Raw genomic sequence first — 23,645 nt, 5'->3', positions numbered from 1 at the left:
GCAGCTTCCAGAAAGACACTGAACGGTTTTGAGAAAGCTTCTAGTCAAGACAGTCCTGGAAGGAAGCCAACAAGCTGATGGCAAGGTGAGGAGGGGAGGGGAGGACCTGTAATGAGAATAATAATAATTCTTGACATTTGTGGAACATTTGGTACTCTTTAAAGTATTTTCACATACATTACATTTTTTTGATCCTTGGAACAAGCATGAATATCAGCAGGACAAGTATTATTATCCTAATGTCACACAAGGAACTGAAAATACAGGAAGTAAAGAACCATGCTTAAGGGCTGGGAAGGTGGCTCAGTGGTAGAGCGCTTGCCTGAGGCCCTGGGTTCGATTCCTCAGCACCACATAAGCAAAAAGAAAAAAAGCCGGAAGTGGCGCTGTGGCTCAAGTGGTAGAGTGCTAGCCTTGAGCTGAAAAGCTGAGGGACAGCGCCCAGGCCCAGAGTTCAGGCCCCACTATCGGACCCCCCCCAAAAAAAAAAAAAGAACCATGCTTAAGATCCCATAGCTGGCTCTGAGCTGGGGCTTGGATCATCCCATTGGAATCTTCTACCTTTCAAATGGAGAAAGAAGGTGATATAGGATGGGGGCAAACAGTGAAAATCAGAAGGCCAAACAAGTAATGGGAGCAGGGCGCAAGACAGAAAGAATGATACATCACCGAAGTAAAAGAGGCCCAAATCTGCCAGTTAAAACTAGTGATAGAAGTCAGCACCATGGCTCACACTTGTAATCACAGATAAAGGAAGCAGAGATCTAGAGGATCACAGCTCAAGACCAGTGTCCAGGTAGTTAGCTGGGAGCCGTGCTGTGGTCCCAGCTATGAATGAGCACAGGAGACTAAAATAAGAGGATCATTGTGCAGACCAGGCCCCAGGGAAAAAATCACCAAAGATTAAAAGATAATACAGTAATAACCTAAAGAAAAACAGGGCTATAGGTGTGGCTAAAGTGGCAGAGTGCCACTAACAAGCTGAAGGCCCGAAGGTTCAAAATCCCAGTACTAGTCAGGCACAAGAGGTTCATGCTTGTAATCCTAGCTAGTCAGGAGGCTAAGACCCAGAGGACTGAGGCTGGAAGCCAGACCAAGCAGAAAAGTCTGAAAGATTCCATCTTTAATTAACCAGAAAAATGCTAGACTCAAGTAGTAGAATGAGCGCCAGCTATCAACAAGAAAATTGAGTGAGAATTCAGGGCACTGAGTTCAGGCTCTGGTACACACACACACACACACACACACACACACACACACACACACACACACACACACACACACTCTGGTACACACACACACACACACACACACACACACACACACACACACGATTTAAATCTACACTTAAAAGTGTCTCAAATTTAGCTCACATTTATGAAGTATGATTTTAATTGTAGATTTAAATAGATGCATAAAGATGTGTAATGCAAGCACATCTGCTAAATTCAAGTACACTTTCCTTTATTTTGATGCTTATATAACTGAATGTAGTTGTTAGGGGCCCTGTGGCTCTTCTTCATTTGAAATGTGATGTGAATGGTCTCCAAAGTCTTTTAGTTTTCCTCCCCACCCCTCTTGGCACTACTGTTTAAAGAGTACCTTTATATACATTTATTTGTGTTATTTTATATAACACTGTGAATTAGTCCAAATGAGTACATCATTTTTTTCTTTTGGTTTGTCATGGAGCTGGAACTCAGGGCCTGGGCACTATCCCTGAGCTCTTTTACTCAAAGTTTACCACTTTGAGCCACAGCACCACTTTCTGGCTTTTGAGTGGTTAATTGTAGATAAAGAGTCCCACGTGAACTTTTCTACCAGGGCTGGCTTTGAACCATAATCCTCAGACCTCAACCTCCTGAGTAGCTAGGATTACAGGCATGAGCCAGTGGTGCCTGGCAAGTACAGGATTTTTTTTTTTTGGGGGGGGGGGGGGGGGGAGGGTCTGGTCGTACGGCCTGAACTCTGGACTCTGGGCCTGGGCGCTGTCCCTCAGCTCTTCAGCTCAAGGCTAGCACTCTACCACTTGAGCCACAGCGCCACTTCCGGCTTTTTTCTTTTTGCTTATGTGGTGCTGAGGAATCGAACCCAGGGCCTTATGCATGTAAGGCAAGCACTCTACCACTGAGCCACCTTCCCAGCCCGCAAGTACAGGATTTTTATGTACATTTTATTTCAAACTGATAGAACAGTATGAATTATCTCTCTCACTTTAATGTTTATTCTTTTTGTCAGCTTTGGGGCTTGAACTTGGGGTCTGGGCACTATCCCCAAGCTTCTTTTGCTCAAGGCTAGCACTCTACTACTTGAGTCACAGTGCCACTTCCGGGTTTTTCTGCGTATGTGATACTGAGGAATCAAACCCAGGGCTTCGTGTATGCTAGGCAAGCACTCTACCACTAAGCCACATTCTCAGCCCTCTCATTTACTTTATAGATAAGAAAATTAACTTCTCAAAGGTTAAGTGATTGACTGGCCTCAGATTTCATAGAAAGGAACAGGCTAAGCTGAACTGGTATACAGACTCCTAAATCCTTTTTCTTTTCTTTCAAGAGGCTGAGATCTGAGGATCCTGGTTCAAAGCCAGCCAGGACAAACAAATCCAAAATAACCTGGAAGACTCTTATCTCCAATTAACCAGCAAAAAGCCAGAAATGGAGGTGTGGCTCAAGTGGCAGAACATCAGCCTTGAGTGAAAAAGCTAAGGGACAGCACTTAGGCACTGAGTTCAAGCCCTAGAACACGAACATACGTATGTCTGTACACACGTACACGCACACACACACACTTTTTGCAATTTGTATCTTGTGTGCACTATGATACTTGAAGCAGACCTCTCTTTAGGAATGAAAGACTTCCTGCCCCAATGGCTAGGATCATTGCCAAAAGAAGGTTCCCAGCTATGGGCCTCAGTGAGGAGAGGCAGAACTTTATTGTCTACTGGTGCAGCCAGAACTCAATGTTCTACCTATGGTGGGAGAGGTGAACTGGAAAGACCCAGCTGTGTCTGCCAGCCTGGGACAATTCTGTTGGTCCTCTCCAGAACACCTTGTGGGGTAATAAACTGAGGCCCCATTTGGGACTACAGTGCATCTACGTCTCTCCCTCTGCCCACTCTTGTTTTCCTCTTCTCCCTTCCAAAGGTGCAGCTGAGAGTACTGCCTAATAAATGTCTTGTACAGTAATTGATATCTCCGAGTAAGCTTCCTAAGAACCCAGCCTGTGACATCACCCAAATAATGAGCAACATCTAATTAAACTAAGAACTAGCTTCTAGAGTACGCACTCATAAATCACAATGTATAAATTTTATGGTTAGTCCTCTATTTCTCCTGACTTTGTCTAAAGTTCTTTTTTTAGTCTTCTGAGATCATCAAAAGTAAAACACATTCAGGAATTAGAACTAGCTGACAGACACATTCCTCTTCTTACTAACCCCAACTGCCATTACCTAACCTACTCTGGCATCCTATAAAAAATACAAGGACCTTCACCTCATTGTCCACCCACCTCCACCTGAGGCAAGACTTCCTGTCTGCTGTGGCCCACCAGGACCAATGCTAAAAGCACCCTGGGACTATCAAGCCTGCCTCCTATTCACCACCACAGCCATCCTGGACAACCTTCCGCTTCTCATCCCTAAACATACTTCTAGAACCAGAGTGCCTAAACCCAGATCCCAGCTCTGTGTCACCCCCAGACAGGCCATTTAGCCACTTTAAACCCAGTTTGTCCACCTAAAGATGATATCCATTTCTACATCAAAGTGAGGGTTAAACAAACTAATACAAATAAAATGCTCAGAACAGCCTGACCAATATGCATTATACAGCACCAAATATGTATTATATTTTCTTTTACTGTGTCAGTACAGGGGCTTGAACTCAGGGCCTTGCACTCTTTCTTGCTCAAGGTTGGTGCTCTATCACGTGAGCCACAGCTCCACTTCCCAGCTTTTTTGCTGGTTAATTGAAGATAAGAGTCACAAATTTTTTCACACAACTGGCTTGAAACAGGATCCTCAGATCTCGACCTCCTGAGTAGCTAGGATTACAGGTGTAAGCCATCAACTACCTCTAGGTCTTTCTGTATACATTTCTTTTTTACTTTGAAGTTTTCTTTAACAACTTTTTTTTGTTGTTGGCATTACTACTAACAAGCACTATAGCTTGTTAGGTATGGACTCTACCACTTAGGCCAGACAGACTTCTAGCCCTTCAATAAGATGTCTACATAAATAATAAATAATATCTGAGTCATTTAATCACTCCAGCCCACCAAACTGCCCCTCCCCTGACATTGTAACTGCCTTAGGAAGGCTGAGTTTCTCTAGAAGCTTTATGATTCTATGGTTTATGGAAAGTGAGTGACTCTCCTTCCTGGAAAACCATTTATATCTGAGGAGACCGTTTCCCTGCCCATTCTCCTCACTGATTTTATGTATTTTCCCTAGTCTTATCATGTCCCCTTGTGGTGAACCCAGACCTATATTTGTCATATTATACATACACATACAAATGTCATATAGATTTGTCATATACAAATGCCATACACATACACATATACATGTTAAACCAAAATAAAAGATAATTTCAGGGCTGGGAAGGTGGCTCAGTGGTAGAGCACTTGCCTTGCATGCTTAAGGCCCTGGGTTCGATTCCTCAGCACCACATAAGCAAAAAGAAAAAAGATGGAGGTAGGCGCTGTGGCTCAAGTGGTAGAGCGCTAGCCTTGAGCTGAAGAGCTGAGGGACAGTGCCCAGGCCCAGAGTTCAGGCCCCACGACCGGACCAAAAATAAAAAAAAAAGATAATTTCATCTTTTCCATTCACTTATAGGCTTCACTTATTAAATGTGTGTGTATTCATGCACATACATGTATGCAAATGCATGCATATACCAGGGCTTGAAATCAGGGCCTGGGCTCTGTCCCTTAGCTTTTTCACTGTAGACCTCTACCACTACTTCCAGCTTTTTGTTGGTTAACTGGAGATGAGTCTCACAGACTTTGTTACCTGAGTGGGCTTGGAACCATGGTACTTAGATCTCAACCTCCTGAGTAGCTAGGATTACAATTGTGAGCCAGCAGCACCCAGCAGTGAGAAGTTTTGAATGAAAGGAAGAGAGTATGAATATTGGGTAATCAACAGGGTCATGAACACAATATGAAATGGAACACACAACCATTTTAGCCTCTTTCAGAAAGCCTTCCTTCCTTCCTTCCTTCCTTTCTGTCTTTCTTTCTGTCTTTCTTTCTCTTTCTTTTTTCTTTTTCTTTTTGCCAGTCCTGGAGCTTGAACTCAGGGTCTAGGCACTGTCCCTGAGCTTTTTTTGCTCAAGGCAAACACTCTACCACTTGAGCCACAGCACCACTTCTGGCTTTTTATTTTTACGTGGTACTGAATCGAACCCAGAGTCTCATACATACTATGCAAGCACTCTACCACTAAGCTACATTCCCAGCCCGCTACATTTAATTTTTTTTGAGGAACCTCCACACTGCTCTCCAGAGTGGTTGAACAAGTTCACATTCCCATCAACAGTGTATTAGGGTTCCTTTTTGGCTGCATCCTTGCCAGTATCTGTTATTTTTGTTTTCTTGATAATGACTACGCTAATTGGATTATTTCTATTTTGGGGGGGGGGGGGGGACCAGGTGGGGACGTCTTGCACTCCACTTCTGGCTTTTTGCTGGTTATTTGGAGATAAAAAGAGTCTCATTTGGGCTGGGAAGGTGGCTCAGTGGTAGAGCGCTTGCCTTGCATGCTCGAGGCCCTGGGTTCGATTCCTCAGCACCACATAAGCAAAAAGAAAAAAGCCGGAAGTGGCGCTGTGGCTCAAATGGTAGAGCGCTAGCCTTGAGCTGAAGAGCTGAGGGACAGCGCCCAGGCCCAGAGTTCAGGCCCCACAACCGGACCCAAAAAAAAAAAAAGAGTCTCACTGCCAGGCACTGGTGGCTCACACATGTAATCCTAGCTTCTCAGGAGGCTAAAATCTGAGGATTTTGGTTCGGAGCCAGCCAGGCAGAAAAATCCCTGTGAGACTTATCTCCAATTAACCACACAAAAACCAGAATTGGGTCTGTGGCTCAAATTGGTAGAGCCTTGAGCAAAAGAGCCCAGGCCCTGAGTTCAAGTCCAACAACCAAAAGGGGGAAAAAAAAGTCTCAGGGTCATTTCTAACTTGGCTGACTTCAAACTACAATCCTCAGATCTTAGGCTCCAGAGTAGCCAGGATTACAGACATGAGCCACCATGCCCAGCCACCCCCATTTTCTTAACTGCTGAAGCAGACAGCAGTTAAAACACCTGCTGAATGACAAATAGTGACTTGGTAAAGATTCAAACCAATACAGTCTGACTGCAGAATCTTTTGCCACTCTAAAATCCTTACAAAAAATCTGACCTATTGCCAGGTGCCAGTGGCTCACACCTGTAATCCTAGCTACTCAGGATGCTGAGGTCTGAGGATCGCGGTTCAAAGGACGCCTAGGCAGGAAAGTCCGTGAGACTCTTAACTCCAATAAACCACTAAAAACCTGGAAGTGGAGCTGTGGCTTAAGCGGTAGAGCACTCATCTTGAGCTGAAGAGCACAAGGACAGTGCCCAAGCCCAGAGTTTAAGCTCACGACTTACAAAAAGAAAAAAATCTGACCTATTCCAAGCTGTTGATGATTCCACATTTCTCTAAATTTAAAAAAAAAAAATTTCCATGGGCTGGGAAGGTGGCTCAGTGGTAGAGCGCTTGCCTTGCATGCCTGAGGCCCTGGGTTCAATTCCTCAGTACCACATAAGCAAAAAGAAAAAAGCCGGAAGTGGTGCTGTGGCTCAAGTGGTAGACTGCTAGCCTTGAGCTGAAGAGCTGAGGGACAGCGCCCAGGCCCAGAGTTCAGGCCACACGACCGGACCCAAAAAAAACAACAACAACAAAAAAAAAAAAATTTCCAATAAGCTAAGAAAGTTCTGATGCTAGCTGGCCCTGTGATAAACTTACAATCTTCTCACCCAGTCCACTGTCGCAATTTACATTACAAAATACAAAAGTACTTGCACTGCCCAGCAATTTCACAATGTCAGCCTTAGTTGTGTTATTTCTGTGGTAGAGCATACTCTTCCTCTGTTTATTAGGCTGGTGACTTTTCATCTGAATTATTTTCCAGGAAATGAACTACCACACTCCAATCCTCACCCAGACAGCTTAAGGTCCTTTCCCAGGCTTTCATTATCCCATGCAAAACACTGTGAAAGCACTTCCCACATTACAATGACATCATTGTAAATACCTATGTCTCCCCTACCAGACAGAAAACCTCCAGGGAACAGAAATCATGTGTTATTTATTATTCTAAGTACTCAACCCTTAGCATAATTAGTACAAGCTGACATGCAAAAAGTTTGCTGATCCATGTAGAATATTAATAAATCAGATCACAGTAGACTATCTATTTTTTTTTTTTTTGGGTCCGGTCGTGGGGCCTGAACTCTGGGCCTGGGCGCTGTCCCTCAGCTCTTCAGCTCAAGGCTCGCCCTCTACCACTTGAGCCACAGTGCCACTTCCGGCTTTTTTCTTATGTGGTGCTGAGGAATTGAACCCAGGGCCTCAGGCATGCAATGCAAGGCAAGTGCTCTACCACTGAGCCACCTTCCCAGCCCATAGACTATCTACTTGGTAAGGTTTATCCAACAAAGATACACTCAATTTTTAAACTGCCAGATGAGGCATGATCCAATGCAGAAAAAAAAAATCTTGATTTAAAGCCCAATTTCCTTAAAAGTTCTAATAGTAGCAGAGAAAGAGAGACCGTGTGTAGGTACAAAACCTGGATTCAGGGCTTGGGCCTGTCCTTGAGCTTTTTTGCTCAAGGCTAGCTAGCATTCCACCATTTAAGCCACAGCTACACTTCTGGCTTTTTGGGTAGTTAATTGGCAATAAGAGTTGTGTGGGCTTTCCTGCTCCAACTGTCTTCAAACTATAATCCTCAGATCTCAGCCTCTTTAGTAGCTATGTTGCAGGCAAGAACCACCAGTACCCAGTTCCAGTATCTTTTTTCCCCCTGCAGCATCTTTTTTTTAAGTGTTCAAAGTTTATTTGCAGAAAATATATATATATATATATATATATTAAGAGCCAGGCACTGGTGACTCACATCTGTCATCTTAGCTACTGGAGGCTGAGACCTGAGGATCACAATTTGAATACAGCCTGGGCAGTAAAGTCTGTGAAACTCTTTTATCCCATTAACCACCAGAAAACCAGAAGAGGGACTGTGGCTCAAATGGTAGAGCACTAACCTTGAGCAAAAGAGCTCAGAGACAGCACCCAGGCCCCCTAAATTTAAGCCCCATGACTGACCAAAAATAAATAAATTCATAAATAAAAGGCTCCATTCTATTAACCCTTTCAAACTTAGTTTTATAACATTTTCTAATTGCTTTTAAATTTGCTTGCTTTAAAACAAAGTTCTGCTCAATAGGAAATGTACTCATTACCTTACTCATGTAACTGTAGCCCCTCTGTACAGTATCTTTACAATAAAAACTATATACCAAAAAAATAAATAAAGCAAAGTTTTCTGTGCATGGCAATTCCCACTTGTTATTTTGCTCGAGGCTGATCTCTGCTCCAAAACCCTGCCTGTAGGTGTTACATGTTCAAGGCTAAGGCTGGTTTTCTGCATGCAGGATGATTGTGCACAAATACTTACAGATCTCTGGGAGAGGAAACAGGGTCAAAAGTCAAAAAAAAGGCTAGGCAACAGTTGGCAACAGTTCATGCCAATAATCCCAGCCGGTTACTTGGGAAGCTGAAATCTGAGGATCAAGGTTCAAAGCCAGCCTGGGCAGGACAGTTCGTGAGACTCTTATCTCCAATAAACCACTAGAAAACCAGAAGTGGCTGTGTCTCAAGTGGTAGAGCGCCGGCCTTGCGCTGAAGAGTGCAAGGACAGCGCCCAAGCCCAGAGTTCAAGCCCACAACCGACAAAAAAAAAAAGGAAGGAAGGAAGGAAGAAAGGAAAGAAGGAAGGAAGGAAGGAAGGAAGAAAGAAAGAAAGAAGGAAGGAAGGAAGGAAGGAAGGAAGGAAGGAAGGAAGGAAGGAAGGAAGGAAGGAAGGAAGGAAGGAAGGAAGGAAAAGGGCAAATGGGCAAGAAGTACCAGGTCTTCTAAAGCAAGTTCAAAAATGGTAGCAAAACTTAGGAGCAGGGCTAGGAAGGTGGCTCAGTAGTAGAGTGCTTGCCTTGCATGCATGAGACCCTGGGTTCTATTCTTCAGCATCACACAAGTAGAAAAAGCCAAAAGTGGAGCTGTGGTTCAAGTGGTAGAGTACTAGCCTTGAGCTGAAGAGCTGAGGGACAGTGCCCAGGCCCAGAGTTCAAGCCCCACAAACTGACAAAAAAAAAAAAAAAAAGCTGACTACAAATATAAACTGATGGCTTATACTTGTAATCCCGGCTACTTGGGAGCTAAGAACAGGAGGCTAAGCTATACAGAAAAGCCCATGAGACTCCATCTCAGCCGAAGAAACACCTGTCACCCTCGCTATGACAGGAAGCCTAAAACAAGCAGATCAAAGTCCAGGCACAGCCAGGCACCAGTGACTCCGACCTGTAAGCCATCTTGAGCAGAAAAGTATACTAGACTCCATCTCTCCAATTAGCCAGCAAAAAGCTAGAATAACAGTGTGGCTCAAGAGGCAGATCAGAACAAGCAAGCCAGTTCAAACCCTGGAAATCAGATGAGTAAGGGCAAGGCCCTCAGCTCAAATCCAATTATAACAACAACAACAACAAAAGGCTTGGTGTTGGACTCTTATCTCCAATTAACCAGCAAACAGCTGGAAGTGGAGGTTTGGCTCAAGTAGTAGAGTACCAGCCTTAAGTAAAGAAGCTAAGTAATAAGCAGCTAGGCCCTGAGTTCAAGCTCCACTACCAGCATACACAAAAAAGTAAACAGATACATGGTCTCCCTGATAAGTGGATGCTAAATCCAAAATGTTAGGTGATACGACAAAACTAACAGGACTTAAGAAACAAAGAACTCCCGCTCATCTGGTTGAACCACTACTAAATATCCCCATGCTGCTGATCACAAATATGGTATAACATGTGAACGCTGTTATATATTACAGACTGTGATAGACAATTTGCTCCAGGAAAGTTAGAATGAACTTGTAACTTTGAAATTATGTAATCACTTAATCACAATCAAAAAAAAAAAAAAAAAAAAAGAACCTCCGGGAAGGGAGGGGGGAGGGGATGGTAGGGGGAAAACAGTGGAGGGGGTAACAATGTTCAAGAGGAAGTGTACTCATTACCTCACTCGTGTAACTGTAACCCTCTGTATAGTATCTTTACAATAAAAAAAAAAAAAAAGTAAACAGAGACCATGATGACATTTCTGTATAATGGAAGGATCAACATAAGCCTTGAGGAGTACAAAGATTATTACTCCACACCCTTAATTCATCATATCTTAATTCCAACCACACATTACTGAGTATGCCCAAGAAAATCATTGAGCAATGGCAGCTAACGTTATTTTTTAATATTCACTAGGTACCAGATACTCCAATTTCTGTAGTCATGTAACTCCTTTAAAGCTTTGCAAAATATAGTGCTCTCATCTTACGTGAGTTATTGGGTTGCAGATGTTTAGTGATTTGCTCAAGCTCACAAAGCTAGTAGATGACAGGGTTTAAGACTGTAACTAACCTAACCTATTTCCAGTGTGTATCAACTACCACAACTATACCAAAAACAATAATAATAACATATACTGCCTTTCTCTTTTTAGCCTTAAGCTTTAAGTGGAAGCATTCTCAGGCCCTTGGGGAGAAAACATCCTCCCAAAATGTCTTCTGTTACTTGTTCCCAAGAGGTAATCAGGAGTAGGTGAATCGTAACATGAATGTTAAATATGAACCATGATCAGTTCATCAAACTTTGCTCATAGGCTATTGCTAAATCCCTATAGATATGTGATTTTACCTGCTTGGTACTGGTGGCTCATACCTGTAATCCTAGCTACTCAAGAAGCTGAGATCTAAGGATCAGGGTTCAAAGCTAGCCCAAGAAGACAAATCCAAGAGATTCTTTTCTTCAAATAACAACCAAAAAGCTGGAATTGGAGCTGTGGCTCAAGTGGTGGACTAGCCTTGAGCAAAAAAAACATAGTGCCCAAGCCCTAAATTCAAGTCCCAGGACTGGCACCAAAAAAAAAAAACTTTTAAAGGTAAAGTTAGGTGACAGAACTGAGACTATGATATCATCAAGATGTTAGACAGGCCTACCGTAAGCTCCCAAGCATAGAGGATTGAGGAAGCCTAAAGAAATCTTCATCAAGATCTCATTTCAACAAATAAGCCAGATTTAATGGGAGGCACAGGTAGGAGGAACACAGTCCAAGGCTGGCCCTAAGCACAATCATGAGACCCTATGAGGGAAAACAATGAACCAGAGCAAAAAAGGACTAGAGATATGATTCAAGTGGTAGCAAATGTGAAGCAAAAAAAAAAGTCAGGTACTGACAGCTCACACCTGTAATCCTAGCTACTCAGGGGGGTAAGATCTGAGGAACATGGTTCAAAGCCAGCCCAGGCAGGAAAGTCCATGAAACTCTTATCTTCAATTAACCACCAGAAAACCAGATGGCACTGTGGCTCAAGGTGGTAGAGTGCTATCCTTGAGCAAAAAAGCTCAGGGACAGCTCTCAGGCCCTGAGTTTAAGCCCCACAACCAGATAGATGATAGATAGATAGATAGATAGATAGATAGATAGATAGATAGATAGATAGATAGACAGACAGACAGACAGACAGATGGAAGAAAATTGGCAGAAGGAAACCAGAGCCTAAGACAGATTAGTGATACTAATTGAGAATAACAATAAAGTATGTAAAAGAACCATACAGAGGGTGGGAGTTTGTAGAAGAGGAGTTGGGAAAAGAGAAGGAAAAATGGTAAAAATAAATCAATAAAAATAACAAGGGGGCTGGGAAAGTGGCTCAATAGTAGAGTGCTTGCCTGGCATATGAGGTCCTCCTGGGTTCGATTCCTCAGCACCACATAAGCAGAAAAGCTGGAAGTGGCGCTCTGGCTCAAGTAGTAGAGTGTTTGCCTTGAGCTGAAGAGCTGATGGACAGTGCCCAGGCCCAGAGTTCAGGCCCATGACCAGCAAAAATAAATAACCACAAGGAATTAACAGCTAAATCACATCTTTTCTCGAGACAGGACAGATTTTCAAGAGTTGATAGTGTCCACCCCCTCCCCCATTTTCAGGGGGTAGATGCCAAGGTGTTCCACGAATGCTCAAACCCTCAGACTGTATTGACCCCACCCTATGGGTACTATGCTTCCTCCTCTGTATATCTATGATAAAGTTTAACGTATAAATTAAAAACAATGAAAGGTTCACAACAGGCAGGAATAGTGGTGCACACCTTTAATCCCAGCACTTGGGAGGCATAGGAGGGAGGATCACAACCCAACCTTGTCTCAACAAACAAAAACAAAAACACCAAAAAACACAACAGTAACTCATAATAAAATAGAGCAATTTTAACAATATACTATAGTTATTTCAGACTCATTGTGCTGAGAATGAGCTCCATAAAATTCATAGTGGCACACACTTTATTAAAGCCCAGCTACTTGGAGGCAGATACCAAGAGAATCATAGTTCAAGGATAGCCCTAGGGGAAAAAAAAACTTTCCAAAGTTGGACCTCAGTAGCTCATACTTATCATCTTAGCTACTCTGGAGGTTAAGCTCCAAGGACGGTGGATTAAGGCCAGCTTGGGGAAAGAAAAAAAAAAGCAAGACTATATCTCTAATTAACCAAAATGGCAGGCTGGAGGCACAAATGGTAGAAGCCTCGCAAGCACAAATGAAGGCCCTGAGTTCAAGCCCCAGTACAAATATAATTCCTGTAAAACATGTATTTGAATAATGAAACACATGTGGCAAATTGTATTTTTCAAAATGATCATGATCAGACTGGGAGAATAGCTCAAATGGTAGAACACTTGCCTGGAAACCACGAGGACCTGGATCCAATCGCTACTGGAAAAGGAGGAGCAGGTCAAGCTATGTATGTCTCTCCTCCCATATACTTTAGAACTGAGAGGGAGACTAAGTTCCCTCCTCTTGAAATCTAGGCAGGCTCATAAAAAGTTTCTGCACAGCTAAGGACATAGCAACCAAGCTAGAAAGACAGCCAACTGACTGGGGAAAAATATTTACCAGCAATATATCAGACAAGGGCTTAATATCCAGTATATACAGGGAACTCAAGAAACTAATCCCTCCCAAACCCAACAAACCAATTACTAAATGGGCAAGGGAACTAAAGAGAGACTTCTCTGAAGAAGAGATAAAAATGGCAAAGAAACACATGAGGAAATATTCACCACCCCTGGTTGTAAAGGAAATGCAAATACAGACAACCCTGAGATACCACCTTACCCTAGTCAGAATGACCCACATCCTAAAGTCAGCCAATGACAAATGCTGGAGGGGATGTGGAGAAAGAGAAACCCTATTACACTGCTGGTGGGAATGTACACTTATACAACCACTTTGGAAAGCAGTCTGGAGGGTCCTCAGAAAGCTAAATATTGACCTCCCCTATGACCCAGCCATACCACTCCAAGGCATCTATCTTGAACAACAGGAACCAGTATACAAGGACACATGCACCTCCATGTTTTTTGCAGCACAGTTCACAATAGCCAGGATATGGAAACAATCCAGATGCCCCACCAAAGATGAATGAATCCAAAAATTGTGGTATCTATACACAATAAATATTATGCAGCCATTAGGAATGACAAAATAGGGGCTGGGAAGGTGGCTCAGTGGTAGAGTGCTTGCCTTGCATGCATGAGGCCCTGGGTTCAATTCCTCAGCACCACATAAGCAAAAAAATAAAAAAGCCGGAAGTGACACTGTGGCTCAAGCAGTAAAGTGCCAGCCTTGAGCTGAAGAGCTGAGGGACAGTGCCCAGGCCCAGAGTTCAGGCCCCACGACTGGACCCCCCCCCCCGAAAAAAAAAAAAAAAAGAAATGACAAAATAATGGCATTTGCAGGGAAATGGATGGAGCTAGAAGAAATGATGTTGAGTGAGGTAAGCCAAGAGCAAAGAGACAAACGGCACATGGTCTCCCTGATAAGTGGATGTTAAATCCAAACGTAAGGTGATATGACAAAGTTAACAAGACTTGAGAAACGAAGGACCTCCACTCATCTGGTCAAATCACTACTAAATAACCCCATGCTGCTAATCACATATATGGTATATATGTCCATACCAGAGGAAAACTAGGAGGAGGACAGAGAACTAGAGGGAATCAGGAAAAACATACAATAGCAGGACCCAGCTGCACTGGACATTGACCAAAACGAACTAAGCAACTCAATGGCAGTGATGGGAGGGAGGGAACGAGTGGGAGAGAGGGAACAGTTGACACTAAGCAAAAGGAAAGAAATGTACCTATCACTCGATGTGGAAGAAATAACTGTATTGTCAAAGCTCATAGAACTCATAAACTTTATAGACCACAATAGATTTCCCCTTGAAAGTTAGAATGTGGAGAGGGGGAGAGAGGGCGGAGGGAGGGGGGAGGATGGGGGGGGGGAGATGTGAAGGGATGGGAAGGGGAAACGAAGGAGGAGGCAACAATGCTTGATAAGGAATGTACTCATTACCTTGCCCATGTAATTGTAACCCCTCTGTATGGTATTTTTACAACAAAAAGAAAGAAAGTTAGAATGTGTTTGTGAGTTTAACTAAGCATCACTAGCCCACAATATTGTGAAATTTGAGAAATTATGTAATTACTTAATCACAATAAAGAATTTGAAAAAAAGAAAAGAAAAGAAATCTAGGCTCCTGTGACTGCGAAAGAGAAGGAACATAGACATAGAACATTCATATTAGTGTCTAAAATACTTTTCCTTTCTCTTTCTCTTTCTTTCCTTCTTTCTCTTCTTTCCCTTCCTTCCTTCCTTCCTCCCTTTCTTTCTTTCTTTTTTTCTTTCTTTCTTTCTTCCTTCCTTCCTCCCTTCCTTTCTTTCTTTCTTTCTTGCACAGAGTCTCACTATGTAGCCCAGGCTGCCTGGAACTCAGAACATCTGCCTCAGCCTCCTGGGTCTAGGATACAGGTCTGAACCACCATGTCTAGCTTAAAAGTTACTTTCTTCCCCTGTATGCTATCAAAATGTTTTGTGCCTTTTTCTTCTTTCTGTTTCCTTCCTTCCTTCCTTTCTTTTTGTGAAAATACTGGCACTTGCTAGGCAGGCATTTTTACCACTTGAGCCACCCACACCCTCAGCCGTTTTTGCCTTAGTCATTTCTTTGGACAGCATCCTGCATTTCGCCAGGGCTGACCTGCACTGTGATCCATCTACTATGCTTCCCACTTACCAGGGACCACAAGCTTCACCTTACTACGTAAGATACGCTAATTTCTCTCACTAACTTTTGCCCATGCAGTCATAATCCTGCAATCTCTGCTGAGACTACAGGTGTGTCCTGCCACACCCTGCTTCATTTAGTGCTTTCCTGACTGCCCTTGGCACTCTGCTCTGCATTCCACTCAGGGAACATATCCGGAGTTCCTTGTGGATCTGAGAAATCACAGCATTGAATCTCCCCAGATCTTAGCTTGCACTTGCTTCACTAGAGCTGCCCCCTCCCATACTGAGGCACTACTGGAGGAGGGGTAGTGGTTCACAAAGGTTTGGAGTCCTCTAGCAGTGAACACAACCCACCAATAGCTATGCCTTGGTTCCAACCCACAATAGAAAAGCTACTTCCTTCCACCCTTTGTTTTCTCTGTATATCTGTTAATAATTTGAATTTTCCTTAAGTTGCTTCTGCACTATGAGTTTGAACTTCTTTAAAAAAAAAAAAAAGAAGGAAGGAAAAGGGAAGCCAGCTAGGCAAATTCCTGGTTTTCACTAAGAATGGTATCCAGGTTTTCCACCTGGTACAAACTTGAAAGACCCCTTCTATTTATAACCCCCCCACACACACACACTCCAGCAACCAAACCCACTAGCTTCCTAGGTCCAGTTTACCTACATGCTATTATTACCAATACTCCGGCCTTCCCAGCTTCTGGACCACAGCTGACTTTCACTGCAACCCTCCAGCACAATGCTTAGAACACACTAAACACTAATGTGCCAATGTTTGAGACATTAACAAATGAATGTGACATTACAATACTATCAGTCCCTGGACCTAGGGCTCCTGTTTGCCCAGGCTCACCCATTCCTCCCCACCACATAATCTGTGGACTAAACCACGCCCCATAGTGAGTTCACTGGTCTTAGTAAAGACCAGAGGGCAGTTAGGCCCAGGGAAGAGTCACAGTTGGCAGACACTTTCTGGGCAATGGAATGGATCAGATACAGAATGTGCCTGTGAGCTAAACAACAGGCTGGGCCATATTTAAACAGCCACCATTGTGTTGGCTACACTCGAAGTTCAGGCAATGGAACTGGCTGAGCCCTGTAAATTAAAGGCTATACAATAGGACAGGAGGGCTTTCACGTAGTCTCTACATCCTGCTCCCTCAACAGACTTTCCAGTTCTACACCCTCAGCCCCCTTCTCCCATTTTCCCATTGCAAGGTAAGAGATCATGACTTCCTGCCCAGGCCTCACTCCAGGGACCAAGAATCAAACTTCCTGCTAGAATCAAACTTCCTGCTTCCTCCTGCCCTACCCCCACATCGAAAAACAAATGACACCACCTGGACTTTAGACAGAAACCGTGCTTATTGGGAATTCCCAGGCAGATGAAGTCTGGTTTTCAGTGCCTAGAAAACCACAACCTTGGCCACTCAGACTGCTTTCCACAACCTCTCACAGTGCTAGAAAAGTTCTTCCTCAACTTATCTTTGCCCTGGTCACCTAGGTCTTTCCTAAACCTCGGGAGAAGGAAGTCCGTTTTGAGTTTAGAGACCCACCCCCATGTTAATATTGAAAAACAAGCCCTATTATTTCTGAATCTATCACAGAAAGTGTAGTATTTAGTCTATCTTCAGGTAAGGGGTAGGTGTCAGCTTTTGCTAGGAGTTGCCCCTTTGAACTCCAAGTGACTAAGGGCTGTTAAGAGTGAATCCAAAGCCATGAATCCTAAAAGACCAGCATAAAAAACCTCCAGGATATGTTAAGGAAAATAAGATGCAATCTAATATACACGTTTCTTTTTGTATAAAAAGAGAGGGGAGGAAAAAATATATGTATATATCAGTAACTGTATAGCAAAACGTTGGAAAGATACACAAACTGCGGAGTAGGAATAACAAGAACAGTGCGAGGGAGATGCTCTGCCCCTTTGACATGATTCGGAATCTCAAACTCTTGCTACTAACTCTCTCGAAATAACGAAATATCACACCAGCCTTATCCTAAACAAGAACTAGGCTGGAGATCCTAGACAAACCTCCAGTCACAAAGGAGCTAAAGAATGAGGTGAAAGCTAAGAGGAACCTGCTGGAATCCCATCAGCACTCATTTCCACCTTCAAGAGGGGCCACTCACTTGTTTCTAGCTCCAAGGGAACAATTTCTTCATGGAAGTATTGGGAAGGAAAGTAGGGGTGACTCACCAATCTGTCCTTTTGGTGACAAGTCCCACGTTAGAAATGTTTCAAAGAGCTTGAGTCAGAAACAGCAGGAAACACCATTGCTCAAGACTAAGAAACCCCACAGGTAAGTTAAGGGAGCAGTGAAAAAGCCAGGGCCCAAACTTCTTTCACCTTCCTTATGGTTACACTGAAAGCTAACACACACACCCCCTCCCCGGCCGCTGTCTCTCTTCCCCCTCCCACTCCCTCTTCCTCTCCCTCTCTCCATACTGTGCTCTCACTTGGCTTTTTCCACTCAAGGATGGTGCTCTACCATTTGAGCCATACTTTCTTTTCTGGTTAATTAAAATTAAAGAGTCTCATGTCCTTTTCTGCTGGGGATGGCTCAAACCTCAATCTTGAGATCTTAGCCTCATAAAGAGCTAGGATTACAGGTGTGAGCCACCAGTGCCTGGCAGTACAGGGTCTTAGATACAGATTTATTATGGCTGACTAGTTTCATTTTCCTAAGCCCAACTCTCCCAGTATGCTCCCCTTCCCTGTCCACTATGTCCCCCTGTCTGGTGTGGGCCCTTCCTCAATAATGGCAGTGAGGGGCAGTCCTGGAGGGAAGGAAGAATGCAGGTGCAACCTGTACATGCTTCAGATTCAAAGCTCAAGAAAGAGCTCCCTTGCGCTAGGAATGTGGCTTAGTGGTAGAGTGCTTGTCCAGCATGCATGAAGCCCTGGGTTCCATTCCTTAGTACCACATAAATAGAAAAGGCCAGGAGTGGCACTGTGGCTCAAGTAAGAGAGCACTAGCCTTGAGCACAGAAAGGCAAGCACAGTGCCCAGGCCCTGAGTTCAAGCCCCAAGACTGGAGAAAGAGAGAAGAAAAAAAGAAAGATAGATAGAAAGAAAGAAAGGAAGGAAGGAAGGAAATAAGGAAGGAAAAGAAAAGCGCTCCCACTCTTTCACCGTTTGGAACCTCCCCGCTTCCTCTGACCTGCTCTTTTGAGGACAGCATTCTTTGATCCTCACAAAATCCAAACCTACCCAGAAATAACCTCTTCCTGAACATGGAATGTAGCTCTTATCCCCCATTGATCCTTATGACCAGGATAGGACATGTATTATTACTTCTATTTTATAGATGAATAGACCGAGCTACTAGCCCAAAGTCATAAACAAGACAAAGAAGGGAGAATCCAGATAGGGTAGGCTGGCTCCCATTTCCATCCTCATTTGCACTAACCAAATCACTCCCCACCCTCATATTTACAATTTAAAAGCTGCAAGGCCCTCTATAGCACCAACGTGCTACTTCCTCGGACCCACTGTCCTCTCTAATGCAAAAATCACCTCAGGATCCCCCTCAATTGAGGATAGAGTACCACACAAAACCAGAACATGACCAAGGATGTCACTAATATTTCTAAGAACTGGATAGAAGTAAAATAGGCAAAGTAGGAAAAGAAGGGGAGGGCTGGGAAGGTGACTCGGTGATAGAGTGCTTGCCCCACATGCATGAGACCCTGGGTTCGATTCCTCAGCACCACATAAACAGAAAAGGCTGGAAGTGGCGCGGTGGCTCAAGTGGTAGAATGCTAGCCTTGAGCTGAAATGCTCAGGGACAGCACCCAGGCCCAGAGTTCAAGACCCACACCCGACCAAAAAAAAGGGGTGGGGGGAAACTGAGGAAAAAAGTAAATGGATAGAATGAAAAGGAAAAGTGGGAAGGAGGCATAACCTGGTGGAAAAGAAAAAAAGTTAAATGACAAAACAATAGATTCTTAAGCAAATAGTTCTTGTGCTGAGAAGCTGGATACAAGTGTAGAAACCCAGAAAAGAGAAAAGAGAGGAAAGCAAAGATAATCAAAAAAACAGAAGCAAAGAAAACGGGTTTCCAGGTTCCACCCTCTTGCCAGCCGGGAAAAGTCATTTCCCTTCTTTAGACCCACTTCCTTATCTAGACAATACAGGGCATTTTAACTGCTAGGGTCTAATCCACTCCGCGTTTGTTTTTGTGTTAAAGGTCAAAGGAATGGTATACAGTGTAAGGAATCTTCTTCTACATTTCAAAAACACCACAAAAAGAAGTGCCTTTATAAGATGCCAATATTGATTGAATCCCAAAATAAAAACTGGGAGGGAAGCAGACTCGCATAGAACACATTCTGCTACAACTATCCACCTAAGTGTGCGTACAAACACTTCAGACTCAGACGTAGCATGAAACCACCAGAAAGTTAGACAGATAAATATACAAGTGCTGACACAGGTTGACGAAAGCCCAAACCAATCTTCCACACTCAGCCCCACACAAACACACCTAGAGCCACAGGCAAGCCCCTGCAAGTGAGCCTCATTGTTCTACCCGAAAGGGAGTTTACAGAGGAAACAAGAACTCCCATGCCCAGCCAGGGCGAGGGCAGGGCTCTGGCTCTGAGGAAAGTCCCATCCTCCCCTAGGGAAGAATCATTGGGTCAACAACATTTCTTAAGGACTCCTCGGTAGTCATTCCAGAAAAGGAATTCTGAAATTCCAGTTTCGTTCCACTTCAGACTCTGCACCTGGCCACTTTTCCCAGAGCAAACCAGGGCAACTCAGAGATTCAAAGACGCAAGAGAACCCACTCTGCAAAAGCCAGGGAAGATTTCCCCACACCATCTCCCACACACCACCAGTTTTCTCCGATAATCCCTCAGGAGCCAGGAAAGCCAAGGGGTGAGAGGCTCTGATTGGATCCTCTGGGTGGTCCGTGGATGTCGGGGGGCAGGTGGTGTGGAGGGGGGGCTGAGCCGACAGACGTGGGACGGGTCCCAGCGCTCGCACCAGTAGTTGAAGGACTGGAACCAGCCCGCCCCACTTATTTTGGGGGTGTATGCTAAAAGTGGGTGGCCCGCTTTCGCAGGAAAGTTAGCTCCGGGTGTAAAGGGAGGGGTCGCAATTCATGGCGTGGGGAAGGGGAGCCAGCAGCTCTCCAAGTCTGGGGGAGGGGAAGGAAAGGAAAAATCCTAGGCAGGGGTGGGAAAGGACTGCGAGGGTGAGGCAGGTAGTACTTTGGACTCCTCCCCTCCCGCGGGCCTGGAGCCTGGGGAGCGCCTTCCACCCACCTCCTACCTGACCCACTGAAACTCCGGCAACTTACACAGGATCACTGAGGTGAAGAAAAGCAACTGACTCCTCCCGGCTTTCGCCTGAGTCCCCATCACGATCAGATCCCGACAGAAGAAACAGCCGCCCGATCCCTGGAGACAGCACAGCTTAACAACCTGCAGCGCTCGGGTAAAACTCCAGCCTCCAGGTCTAGCCCCTCCTAAACCCTCCTTCTTCGTCCGATTGGTCAGTTCTCTGTACTGTGCACATTCTGATTGGTTAAGAGAACCGCCCTTCAATTGAGTGAATCACCGCAGCCAGGTACAGCCCTTCCCATTACTCCCCACTGGGTCGGATCAACGCGTTTCCTGGATTCAGGCCTCTGATTGGCCCAGAAGATTGTCGCGTAAGGAAACGAATTCCTCACCTTAGGCAGGTAAGGGCTCCTGATTGGACGTGTGTCGGTCCTAAAGTAGGGACGTCCTAACTAGCTGGGTTCAAATCTCAAGCCGCAGCCTACAAACTTCATTATCTCTTAGGAGGAGGTTACGAAAGGTCCTCGAGATGGGAATCTTGTTGCTCCCAGGGCTCACTGACCACCTTCCCCCCGCGGGGCCCTCCTTGTTCTCAGGAAAAACTCATCCCCGACCTTATCTGAAAGCGAGAGCTGAGCCTTATCTGAAACCCTTATCTGAAAGCGCTGGAAGGGCTGGAATACCCTACCGCGAAACCCCAAACAGGACTGTTTGCACTTCACAGTGCAAACTGTGTCCCAAACTGGACAGTTCGGACAATAAATCCCCTACAGGACAGGACAAAGAAATTCCAAAGAAGAGTCTCACACTAGAATGTATAGAAACCTAAAACGCCCCACATTACCCGCTCCTTGTTTCTCCGACCCTGCTCTGACCTTTGCAGCTATGATCAAAGCCTGTCCTGGTTCTCTGCTTTCTTTCACGCCTTTCTTTTTTTTTTTTTTTTGAGGGTGAAAGTGATTCATTTTTTTTTAATTTTTTATTGTAAAGATACTATACAGAGGGTTACAGTTACATGAGTAAGGTAATGAGTACACTTCTTGAGCATTGTTACCCCCTCCATTGTTTCTTTTTTTTTTTTTTTCTTTTTGCTTATGTGGTGCTGAGGAATCGAACCCAGGGCCTCAAGCATGCAAGACAAGCGCTCTACCACTGAGCCACCTTCCCAGCCCCCCCCTCCATTGTTTTCCCCCTACCATCCCTTCCCTCCCTACCTTCCCCAAGGTTTGTTTTTTTTTTTAATTGTGATTAAGTGATTACATAATTTCCCAAATTTCACAGTATTGTGGAATAATGGTGCTCATTTAAAGTCACAAGTTCATTCTGACTTTCCTGGAGCAAATTGTCTATCACAGTCTATAACATATACACCATACATGTGATCAGCAGCATGGGGGTATTTAGTAGTGGTTCGACCAAATGAGTGGGAGTTCTTTGTTTCTTAAGTCCTGTTAGTTTTGTCGTATCACCTAACATTTTGGATTTAGCATCTACTTATCAGGGAGACCATGTACCGTTTGTCTCTGCTCTTGGCTTACCTCGCTCAACATGATTCCATCTAGCTCCATCCATTTCCCTGCAAATGCCATTATTTTGTTATTTCTAATGGCTGCATAATATTCCATTGTGTATAGATACCACAATTTTTGGATCCATTCATCTGTGGAGGGACATCTGGGTTGTTTCCATATCCTAGCTATTCTTTCACGCTTTTCATTCTCTCAAATGAACAACTTGGTAAGTTGTGTTTTGTGTTGTTCGTTTGAATGGAAATTGCTTGGTCCCATTGCCCAGCCAGTGAAAAATAAACATTAGTATGAGAGGGTGGAAAGATACCTGGACACCACCCCCAAATCGGGTTCTCTGTCCACTCCACTAGCAACTTTTATGGACTTTGAGAGAGCTGTAAGAGAGGAGGAACAATCAAACCACAGGGAAAGGAGCACTCAAGTCTAGAGTAGAAAAGGCAGAATTGGCTTACCTCAACAACACAAAACACACCCAGATAATAGAAACTGTTGTACACATGCTCTACAAACATCCCTAGCAGAGGTGTGACTAAGTCCTGCACACATTTGATCTGTTAGCAGAGCCGTAAATGTCAGAATTACTTTTCTTCTCACTGTGACTAATGGCTGGGTGCAGACTATGCCCTCTTTTTCTATAGATAATGTTGCTATCCATGCTTACTGCTAATATTTATGTCATTAGATCATTTGTAATTGAAATTTATGATCAGCATCTTTGCCATTTGTAGTTTCTGTTTTACAGTTAATTTAATTGTAATTATACTAAGTATACCCAAGTTGCCTGTGGAAAAAACTTATTGTAAATAGAAATTTCACGATTTTTCATGGAGGTGCTGGTACTAGGACTTAAAACGTTTACCCACCTCTCAAAAAGAGCATATGCTCTACCCTTGAGCTATACCTCCATGTTAGGCATTTTGGTGGTTAACTGCAGATAAAAATCTGACAGGGGCTGGGAAGGTGGCTCAGTGGTAGAGTGCTTGCCTTGCATGCATGAGGCCCTCGGTTCGATTCCTCAGCACCACATAAGCAGAAATAGCCGGGAGTGGGGCTGACTCTCAAGTAGTAGAGCGCTAGCCTTCAGCAGCTGAAGAGCTGAGTGAGGGACAGCGCCCAGGCCCAGAGTTCAGGCCCCACGCTGAAGAGCTGAGTGAGGGACAGCGCCCAGGCCCAGAGTTCAGGCCCCACGACCTACCAAAAAAAAAACAAAACAAAAAAAATCTGACAGATTTTTTTTTTTGTCTAGGCAAACTTCAAACTGGGATCCTTCTCTGCCTCCTGAGACGCTAGAATTACAGGCATGATCCACCAATCCCCTGCTGAAAGGACACGCCTTCTGATTTTGTTTATGTTTAGCCTCTTTCACCTTTGTCATATTTCACTTTTCATTCCTTGTTTACATCTCA

At 44.2% G+C, this 23,645-nt stretch overlaps 1 protein-coding gene across 1 annotated transcript in view; it reads right to left on the bottom strand.

Annotated features, from left to right (window-relative positions):
* Nucleotides 1-20,882, bottom strand: part of F11r (F11 receptor) — a 32,954-nt gene extending 12,072 nt beyond the window's left edge. The window contains exon 1 of the mRNA XM_042682175.1: nt 20,728-20,882. Within this exon, the coding sequence (XP_042538109.1) occupies nt 20,728-20,788 (61 nt within the window). The 5' untranslated portion in view covers nt 20,789-20,882. The remainder of the gene's footprint in view (nt 1-20,727) is intronic.
* Nucleotides 20,883-23,645: the final 2,763 nt, after the last annotated feature.

This window comes from Dipodomys spectabilis, unplaced genomic scaffold, assembly GCF_019054845.1.
Source record: "Dipodomys spectabilis isolate Male_0828 unplaced genomic scaffold, ASM1905484v1 ptg000069l, whole genome shotgun sequence".
Lineage (NCBI taxonomy): Eukaryota > Metazoa > Chordata > Mammalia > Rodentia > Heteromyidae > Dipodomys > Dipodomys spectabilis.
Note: the sequence above shows the minus strand (reverse complement) of the source record. Positions and strands in the feature narration are given on the sequence as shown.